Source organism: Seriola dumerili, unplaced genomic scaffold (assembly GCF_002260705.1).
Source record: "Seriola dumerili isolate Sdu_G_001 unplaced genomic scaffold, Sdu_1.0 BDQW01001417.1, whole genome shotgun sequence".
NCBI lineage: Eukaryota > Metazoa > Chordata > Actinopteri > Carangiformes > Carangidae > Seriola > Seriola dumerili.
In genome coordinates, this window is record NW_019175672.1 from 12,280 (window position 1) to 22,454 (window position 10,175).

General features: G+C 36.7%; 1 protein-coding gene across 2 annotated transcripts in view; it reads left to right on the forward strand.

Annotated features, from left to right (window-relative positions):
* LOC111238570 overlaps window positions 1-8,944 on the forward strand; it is an 11,221-nt gene extending 2,277 nt beyond the window's left edge. Inside the window, exons 1-14 of one of the 2 annotated variants that reach the window (XM_022768142.1) lie at window positions 21-111; window positions 1,662-1,763; window positions 2,138-2,191; window positions 2,387-2,452; window positions 2,602-2,661; window positions 3,101-3,160; window positions 4,154-4,216; window positions 4,658-4,717; window positions 5,484-5,543; window positions 5,798-5,863; window positions 6,013-6,072; window positions 6,511-6,570; window positions 7,347-7,406; window positions 8,152-8,944. In XM_022768142.1, coding sequence (XP_022623863.1) covers window positions 1,721-1,763; window positions 2,138-2,191; window positions 2,387-2,452; window positions 2,602-2,661; window positions 3,101-3,160; window positions 4,154-4,216; window positions 4,658-4,717; window positions 5,484-5,543; window positions 5,798-5,863; window positions 6,013-6,072; window positions 6,511-6,570; window positions 7,347-7,406; window positions 8,152-8,207 — 768 coding nt within the window. In that variant the 5' untranslated portion in view covers window positions 21-111; window positions 1,662-1,720 and the 3' untranslated portion in view covers window positions 8,208-8,944. Of the gene's footprint in view, window positions 1-20; window positions 112-1,661; window positions 1,764-2,137; window positions 2,192-2,386; window positions 2,453-2,601; window positions 2,662-3,100; window positions 3,161-4,153; window positions 4,217-4,657; window positions 4,718-5,483; window positions 5,544-5,797; window positions 5,864-6,012; window positions 6,073-6,510; window positions 6,571-7,346; window positions 7,407-8,151 lie in introns of those variants that run through there. The other variant, XM_022768143.1, reaches the window with a different exon arrangement.
* The last annotated feature ends 1,231 nt before the right edge of the window (window positions 8,945-10,175 follow it).

Consider the following 10,175-nt stretch of genomic DNA (forward strand, 5'->3'; position numbering starts at 1 on the left):
GAGTAAAGGATCCTTTAGTTCTAATGTTCAACACAGAGACAATAAACAGGATGTCAAACAGTTTTTACTTTCACTTTTGAACTCCTCTGGTTGTGACGCAGCTTTTATCTGGTGAGTGAACTCAACAAAAGCAGGTCAAATACGTAGTTAAAGTGAGTGAATGTATTGTGTTCGTATCGTGGATATGTTAATAGAGTTAATAATATAACTGCAGAAAGCTACAGATTCACTTTAATAGTTGGAAATTAATTAATAAATATTTTCTGGCTGCGTGTTTCATGAGGGATCTGTATTCGACTCACTGAAGTATCCGCTGGTTCATGTAAAAGATAGTAAAAGATAATTAACTGCTCCTTTTATATATTTTATAATTTCAGAGACTATTCTGGACGAGATGAGTTTTTTCGTTTCCTTTTGTTTTTTTGAGTTTGCTAAGTCGTGCCTTTGGTTTCTTGTTTACGTTTATGGCCGCCATCTTTCAGTTACAGAGGCTCGTCACTGTGGGGGGAATTTTTTTAAAGGTAAATTTAAACTTAAAGAAATGTGAAGGCAAAAACCATCCAACATAAAATACAACCCACATTTACTATCTCTCAAAAATATGACTAAGTGCTACGCTGTGAAATGCAAAGAAAGCTCGTGTTTTGGTCTGTACTTCCTCTTTGTGTTTTGTTTACAATATAGGACAGGTTATTGAGTGTGCTTAGTTAACTGAGAAATGTGGTTTAATGTTTTTATATAGAAAGACTTCAGTATCTTCACTGGGAGTGTAAATTTAAATCTGAAGTAAAATTAAAGTAATTTTACTTTTATGTTTATATTATTCATATATCAGTTTGGCCTGTGGAGAAAATGGCCAGTGGCTGACAGGCCTAGAGTTAGCCAGCTTGGATGCAGGCTGACAGCTAGCAGGTCTGATGCTAGCTGATGTGCATGTATTTAAAGTATCCAAATGCAAAGACAAAGTCATGAGTTTTCTACTGCATTAAAAGTATGTGCTGCAAAAACTCCAACAAGTACATTTAAGTAGTAAAATTGAAGTAACAGACTAAATGTAATTCCTTACTGACCACATATGAGGCGATGCTGTGATGACATCACAAGTCAAACAAATGCTTTAGATCAAGTTGAACAAGATTTTCAGCTGATACTTATTGAAACAAACTGAGTTTAAAGTTAAAAAACAAAACTGAGTCAAACAAATATATTAAACCCAGTTTTCTTCCATCATCAAACATCATGATGATTATCAGACACAAATCCTGAAGCTTTTAATATTCAGATCTTGTTTTAATGGTCACTTTTGATTGAAATTGTACATTTAAAAACATTTTAAAGTGGTTTTAAAAATGTTGTCTCCCTGTTAGTCTGGATGATCCACAGAACACAGTGATTTCCCATCATGCACATCACACTGTTCAGGCAGCATGTTAGAGTTTTAGAAATAGTTATGGTTCTAAATATTGACCCAACTTTAAGTGAGTGTCATGTGGATGAGAATAACAGTGTAAATAACAGCAAAAGGAAGTGATACTGACAATATTTCATCTTGATTAAAATGGTTTTAGAGACATTTTGATTCATCTTGGCCCATTATTGTTGTTGGAATAAACAGCTCTGTATTCATTTTATGAGCATGAAGTAACTCTGGTGTTTTACAGATTACAACAAGGAACAAAGCAGTGAGGATCATTACAAAGATTTGATAAACCAGCTGAAAATGGGGAAGAAGTTCCAGTTGCTGATCAGAAAACTGTGTAATGGTGAGTTCATAGAGAAATATCCAATCCTAATAGGCAAGTTTCACCATTCAGCAGCCATCTTGGAAATGGCCCCGGCACATTATTTTGACTGAAATATGTAAAGCATGATGAAAACAGAGGGTTGAGGGCTCCAAGTCCAAGTTAAAGAAACTGTGATTTACTCAAAAATAACCTAATAAAATCTAAGATTAATTCTTTATGATTAAATCTAAGCCAAACTGCATTCAGAATAATTATTTTTTGCATGAAATAAAAAAGGTATTTTTAATTTTATAATGATCAGCATCATTTACAATTTTGAATTAGATACATTTGTGCCCATTTTTCATCAGTGGTAATGATTGAATAAATGTGTGTATTTCTGTCCTTTACAGTGAAAGCTGGTCTACAAGCATCCAAAAGCAGCTCTAAATATGAGTCATGTAACAGTGAGTTTAACTGAACTGAGTCAGAACTTTCTGCTGTTTGATAAGATCTGAATTTACAGTGTTTGAAATGTAGGATTTGATTGACTAATTACCAATGAATAAACACCAATGAATAGATTCTGAATAAAATACATTTGTGTCGATTATCGTCAGTGGTAATGACTGAATGAATCTATATATTTCTGTCCTTTACAGTGGAAGCTGATCAAAAAGGCCCCAAAGGGCTCATCAGCAGCAGTTATGGATCAGTGCCTTATGACGGTGAGTTTAACTGAACTGAGTCAGAACTCTCTGCTGTTTAATAAGATCTGAATTTACAGTGTTTAAACTGAAGCATTTCACCAACTTATTAAAGCTCCAATTCATTTACTGAAATATGTATTGCATCTGTATATTTCTGTCCTTTACAGTGGAAGCTCTTCGAACATGGAGACTGCCCAGGAGCAGCGTTGAAAGTCCGCGACCTGACGGTGAGTTTAACTAAACTGAATCAGAACTTTCTGCTGTTTCATAAGATCTGAATTTACAGTGTTTTAACTGAAGCATTTCATCAACTTCTAAAGCACCAATTCATTCACTGAAATATGTATTGCATAATGTTTCATAAATTTACATTTAATTTCATTTAAAGATGGAAGGCAGGTGATTATTGCTCCAAGTCCAAATTAAAGAAACTGTGATTTTGTCTCTCATGAATCTAATTTGAATCTTTTCTTCAGGATTAAATCTAAACTAAAAATGTGTTTAAGCTGTGTTCAGGTTAAATTATTTTTTTGCATAAAATAATAAATAAAGGTTACTAATATTCTAATGATCAACATCATTTACAATTTTGAATTAAATACATTTCTACCCATTTTTCATCAATGGTAATGAATAAATAAATCTGTATATTTCTGTCCTTTACAGTGGAAGCTCTTCAAGCATGCAGACTGACCAGGAGCATCATTGAAAGTCTGCGACTTGACGGTGAGTTTAACTGAACTGAGTCAGCACTATTCTGCTGTTTAATAAGATCTGAATTTACAGTGTTTAAAGTATTAATAATACATGATATTCACAGCCACTATATGTCCCTCTAGTCCAGCAGCATCTCAGACCAAAACAAAGTCCTTGTCGGCCACACCTCCCCCTCCCCCTCCCTTCTTGTTCTCAGCAAAGTGTCGCAGAGCCCAGTGAAAGTTTCCACTAAACACACAACAGGAAGCACAACTGAATAAAGTTCCTCTGTGAACACAAGAGCCAATAAAAACAGTTCAGCTACAACCATTAGCCCACGATAGCATTGTTGTGATATGCTGCACAGCAAAGCTGGCAGTAAGCTAACTAGCAATAGCAACATTTGCTGAACAAATTCATCATATAGGTCACAGTAATTTAGCTAATGCTACTGTAGCCGTCACCACTGAAAAACAGAGAGGTTGTACGATCTGAATAAAGGCAAAAATACAACTTAAAAAAGTAGAAGAAAAACAGAGGCACAAAGAGAGGGCGGTAAAATCTTTAAACACTTTATGCTTTAACCTCAACGCTTCATACTCTCTTCTGCCATCTCACTTTGACAGTGTTGTGTGGGCCGTCACTGTCTTTGTCTCTTTATAAACATGTGGAGGGACACTGGTTTCACAGGGAGGGACTCATTTACAATTTGAAATTAAATACACATATGTCCAATCATCTCCAAGGGTAATGACTGAATGAATTAATGAGTACACATATATATTTCTGTTCTTTACAGGGTTGAAACGTAGAAGTTCTAAATATCTGCGACCTGACAATGAGTTAACTGAACTGAGTCAGAACTTTCTGCTGTTTGATAAGATCTGAATTTACAGTGTTTTAACTGAAGCATTTGATCGACTAATTAAAACACCAATGAATAGATTCTGAATTAAATACATTTGTGTCCATTATCTTCAGCGGTAATGACTGAATAAATCTGTATATTTCTGTCCTTTACAGTGGAAGCTGATCAAAAACCCACAGAGCTCATCAGCAGCAGTTATGGATCAGTGCCTTATGACGGTGAGTTTAACTAAACTGAGTCAGAATGTTCAGCTGTTTCATAAGATCTGAATTTACAGTGTTTTAACTGAAGCATTTCATCAACTTATTAAAGCACCAATTCATTTACTGAAATATGTATTGCATAATGTTTCATAAATTTACATTTAATTTCATTTAAAGATGGAAGGCAGGTGATTATTGCTCCAAGTCCAAATTAAAGAAACTGTGATTTTGTCTCTCATGAATCTAATTTGAATCTTTTCTTCAGGATTAAATCTAAACTAAAAATGTGTTTAAACTGTGTTCAGGTTAAATCATTTTTTTGCATGAAATAATAAATAAAGGTTACTAATATTCTAATGATCAGCATCATTTACAATTTTGCAATTAAATATATTTCTACCCATTTTTCATTAATGGTAATGAATAAATAAATCTGTATATTTCTGTCCTTTACAGTGGAAGCTGATCCAGAACGCAGACTGACCAGGAGCATCATTGAAAGTCTGCGACCTGACGGTGAGTTTAACCGAACTGAGTCAGCACTATTCTGCTGTTTAATAAGATCTGAATTTACAGTGTTTAAAGTATTAATAATACATGATATTCACAGCCACTATATGTCCCTCTAGTCCAGCAGCATCTCAGACCAAAACAAAGTCCTTGTCGGCCACACCTCCCCCTCCCCCTCCCTTCTTGTTCTCAGCAAAGTGTCGCAGAGCCCAGTGAAAGTTTCCACTAAACACACAACAGGAAGCACAACTGAATAAAGTTCCTCTGTGAACACAAGAGCCAATAAAAACAGTTCAGCTACAACCATTAGCCCACGATAGCATTGTTGTGATATGCTGCACAGCAAAGCTGGCAGTAAGCTAACTAGCAATAGCAACATTTGCTGAACAAATTCATCATATAGGTCACAGTAATTTAGCTAATGCTACTGTAGCCGTCACCACTGAAAAACAGAGAGGTTGTACGATCTGAATAAAGGCAAAAACATCCAAAAATACAACTTAAAAAATAAGAAGAAAAACAGAGGCACAAAGAGAGGACGGTAAAAGCTTTAAACACTTTATGCTTTGACCTCAACGCTTCATACTCTCTTCTGCCATCTCACTTTGACAGTGTTGTGTGGGCCGTCACTGTCTTTGTCTCTTTATAAACATGTGGAGTGACACTGGTTTCACAGGGAGGGACTCATTTAAATACACATATGTCCAATCATCTCCAATGGTAATGACTGAATGAATTAAGGAATAAATATATATATTTCTGTTCTTTACAGGGGGAGCTCATCTACCACGCACACTGCCCAGGAGCAGCTCTGAACCTCTGCTGCCTAACAGTGAGTTTAACTGAACTGAGTCAGAGCTTTCTGCTGTTTAATAAGATCTGAATTTACACTGTTTTAAATGAAGTATTTGATCGAGTAATTAAAGTACCAATTTATTTCAGTGTTTCAGTGTTTGAAATGTAGGATTTGATTGACTAATTACCAATGAATAAACACCAATGAATAGATTCTGAATAAAATACATTTGTGTCGATTATCGTCAGTGGTAATGACTGAATGAATCTATATATTTCTGTCCTTTACAGTGGAAGCTGATCAAAATGGCCCCAAAGGGCTCATCAGCAGCAGTTATGGATCAGTGCCTTATGACGGTGAGTTTAACTGAACTGAGTCAGAACTCTCTGCTGTTTAATAAGATCTGAATTTACAGTGTTTAAACTGAAGCATTTCACCAACTTATTAAAGCTCCAATTCATTTACTGAAATATGTATTGCATCTGTATATTTCTGTCCTTTACAGTGGAAGCTCTTCGAACATGGAGACTGCTCAGGAGCAGCGTTGAAAGTCCGCGACCTGACGGTGAGTTTAACTAAACTGAATCAGAACTTTCTGCTGTTTCATAAGATCTGAATTTACAGTGTTTTAACTGAAGCATTTCATCAACTTCTAAAGCACCAATTCATTCACTGAAATATGTATTGCATAATGTTTCATAAACTTACATTTAATTTCATTTAAAGATGGAAGACAGGTGGTTATTGCTCCAAGTCCAAATTAAAGAAACCATGATTTGTTCTCTCATGAATCTAATTTGAATCTTTTCTTCAGGATTAAATCTAAACTAAAAATGTGTTTAAGCTGTGTTCAGGTTAAATAATTTTTTGCATGAAATAATAAATTAAGGTTACTAATATTCTAATGATCAGCATCATTTACAATTTTGAATTAAATACATTTCTTCCCATTTTTCATCAATGGTAATGAATAAATAAATCTGTATATTTCTGTCCTTTACAGTGGAAGCTCTTCGAGCATGCAGACTGACCACGAGAAGTCTTGAACGTCTGCGACCTAACACACTGCCGCCTAAATTCGCTCTATGTCCAGCAGGCATATCAGACCAAAATAAAGTCCTTGTCGCCTTGTCGCATTGCTGTGATATGCTCCACAGCAAAGCTGGCATTAAGCTAACTAGCAATAGCAACATTTGCAAATTCATAATATAAATAACAGTAATATAGCTAGCATTATCATGCTACTGTAGCTGTGACTAATAAAACAACAGACCAGTATTGACTCTGGTCCACAGTTGGACTGGGAAACAAATTCACCCCTGTACTTGTCCACTGGGACCAGTGTGCATTCTCTCTCTTCTGCCATCTCACTTTGACAGTGTTGTGTGGGCCGTCACTGTCTTTGTCTCTTTATAAACATGTGGTGGGACACTGGTTTCACAGGGAGAGACTCATGCACACGTGGAGCAGACCGAGCTCCAAGGCCAAGAACAGAACTCAGATTACAACACACACAGAGAGAGTGTGACATCATTCTTAGCTCAGGACGCCATTATTACAATATACCTGAACTTTTATTGATCTGTCTGTGTTGTATTCCTGTCGACTATCAGTGTGAGAAATCAAGTGCCATGAAAGTATGTAGAAACTGTAGTGACTTTAATTAAGATCAGTTTTGTTCTAGGGTTCACACTAGGGTTCATGTGATTATGGCAGTGTTTTAACTGTAGCATTTGATCAACTAATTAAAACACCAATGAATAGATTCTCAATTAAATAGATTTGCATTATCTTCAGTGGTAATGACTGAATAAATCTGTATATTTCTGTCCTTTACAGTGGAAGCTGATCCAGAACCCACAGGGAGCACCAGCAGTTATGAATTACCGCTACATTACAGTGAGTTTAACTGAACTGAGTCAGAACTTTTCTGCTGTTTAATATGATCTGAATTAACAGTTTAAAATATTATAAATATAATATTCACAGCTACTAGATGTCGCACTAGACCAGCAATATTTTGGCATCTGGCTCAATATAAAACTCACATTTTAATATCATCTTGAAATGCTTGTTAGGAATCTACATCAGAAGCTCATCTTCTGTACAGAAACAGTTTGTCCCTGATGTTTCCACTCTGAGACAACTGCTATAGTTTCCTTTCATTATTCTGTCCTCAAATGTATTACTTGTGACAATGAATATATATATATATGTATGTATGTATATCTCCGCTTCGGGCCACACTTAACACAGTAATTGGCATCAATTGGCTGATGCACCAAGAACCCTGAACCAGAACTGTAACTGCCTTTGCAGTGAGGTGACTACTAATAGGGTGAGTGACTGAAACAGTAGTAGCCCTTAACATTGACCACTGCCATGGTAATGGTGCATGTTTAAAGTGGTTGTAGCACATTTGTGCAGCAATGGCCTGTGTTACAGTATAATTTCTGTAGGGGGGGGGGTCATCTTACACACAGCTTTGCCCAGGTAAATAGATGTGATGTCACATCACACTGCTTTGAGATTATACAGTACAACCTCTGCACCATCAGGTAGAGAAAACCTTTTTTAAACACTGAAGCACAGAAGAAGCCATGGTTGGTTTATCGTATAACTGTTGATGCTTTCACATCACCAGGTCTCAGGGATACCAGGAAGTTCTCAAGCAGCAGAGACCAATCCCTTGATTTTTAAGCCTGATACATGAAGGACCCAGCAGCTGAGGCTGCATCTACATCTACAGTCAACAGCAACCCACAAAATACACTACTACAACTGATGCTTCGCCAAATGTTGTAATCCAGGCTGAAACTGGATTGTGACACTTTACCTGCTGTTAATCTTTTTTTTTTTATTATTAATTTTACAGTTTTTTTCAGTCGCTAACAAGCGTTTGTCCAACCAGTTGTCACATTTTCAAAACTCTAAACACAGTTAGCACAGCATCGGTCTTTTGTGGCCATACCATTCACACATTTCATGTCGTTTTCACACAATATGCAGTCAGTGAACACATTTCCACAATGCTTACATTTTCTTAACAGACAAGCTATACCTCCCAACAAAATTATGGATTGTTTTTGTATTATTTACGAATGTTGACACACAACATCCCACAATAGCAAAAACAATATTCCAAACCTTAGATACAGTATAAAAACCTCTGCTTCTGCAATGATATCAGTTCAAAAACAATATATCTCAGCTGATAATAAACAAACAATTGAATAATTGACACACAGCTGATTTATGTTGGGTAAATTGGGCCAACCACAGCTGATTCCAGTCCGGCTTAGACTCAGTGGCAGGGGTTATTTTTTTTTCTATTACATTGACACTTATACAGTAAAAGGAGGACTTTGAGGAGTGATGTTTTTGGAAACAGAAACAGAAAAAGACAAACACTGTAAATTTTGGATGAGGAAGAGTAAGAGCAAGGGGCCAGGGAGAAGACCAGGCCCAGTGAGAGATGCAGTGAGAGGTGCAGGAGCAGTGAGAGATGCAGTGAGAGGGCAGGACAGTGAGAGATGCAGTGAGAGGTGCAGGAGCAGTGAGAGATGCAGTGAGAGGTGCAGGAGGCAGTGAAGGTGCAGGAGCAGTGAAAGATGCAGTGAGAGGTGCAGGAGCAGTGAGAGATGCAGTGAGAGGTGCAGGAGCAGTGAGAGATGCAGTGAGAGGTGCAGCAGCAGTGAGAGGAGCAGGAACAGTGAGAGATGCAGTGAGAGGAGCAGGTGCAGTGAGAGGAGCAGGTGCAGTGAGAGGAGCAGGGCCAGGGAGAGGAGCAGGCCCAAGGAGAGGGCAAGGTAGAGGTGTAAGAATGCGTTGTGGTGGCATTCCAAGGGCTGCAAGAACAGTAGTCAGTGATGAAATTCGTGCCACTATCATTGTACTGTGACAGTGTTTTGTATCATAATGCTAATTTTTTAGAGGATGAATGGAGACCGGTGATTAAGAAACCTGAACACTGAATCACATGAAAATCCAATATTACCATAAATCAGTTGTCTTCATTTTCCAGAATTGACTAATACAGTCAGAGATTATAAAAAGGTATTTATAATAAAATATGGGATGATTTCTGATGGTTAACAAATGTTTATCATCAATTGATATGTATCATAATATCACCACTGACTTTTGATTTGTTGTCACTTAACTTGCTTCCTTTTAATTAAACCATATAATCCTTAATGTACAGTCTGTTCCTCATTCTTCCAAACACTTGAGTATTTTCAGTGATTCTCTCATTGGTTGAATAAAACCAACATTAGTGTGACTGCAGCTCCATGGATCATCGGTCTCTGGTTGTCTTGAGCTTCAAGGTTCATTTTATTCAACTGTAAAACCATCGAAACAACTGATTCCAGCTTTAGTAACTTTATTTCATCAGATTGTCTCAGAGAGTTCAAGATCTGTTTTTTTCAAGAGGCTTGAGAAGAAGAAACAGTCAAACATCCAGAAACCAGTGAACAAGAACTAAAACCAGCCAGTCCACAATGGAGGGAAAAATAAGAACATACAACAGCTGCATTATGGCTGAAACTACTTCTGGCAAGATGAAAATAAGTTTGCGTATTTATTGGATTGTATAGTAATAAGATTTAAATGATAAAAATAAGATCATCATTTCCCCTGAGGCAGAAAATATGACTGCATCAATGA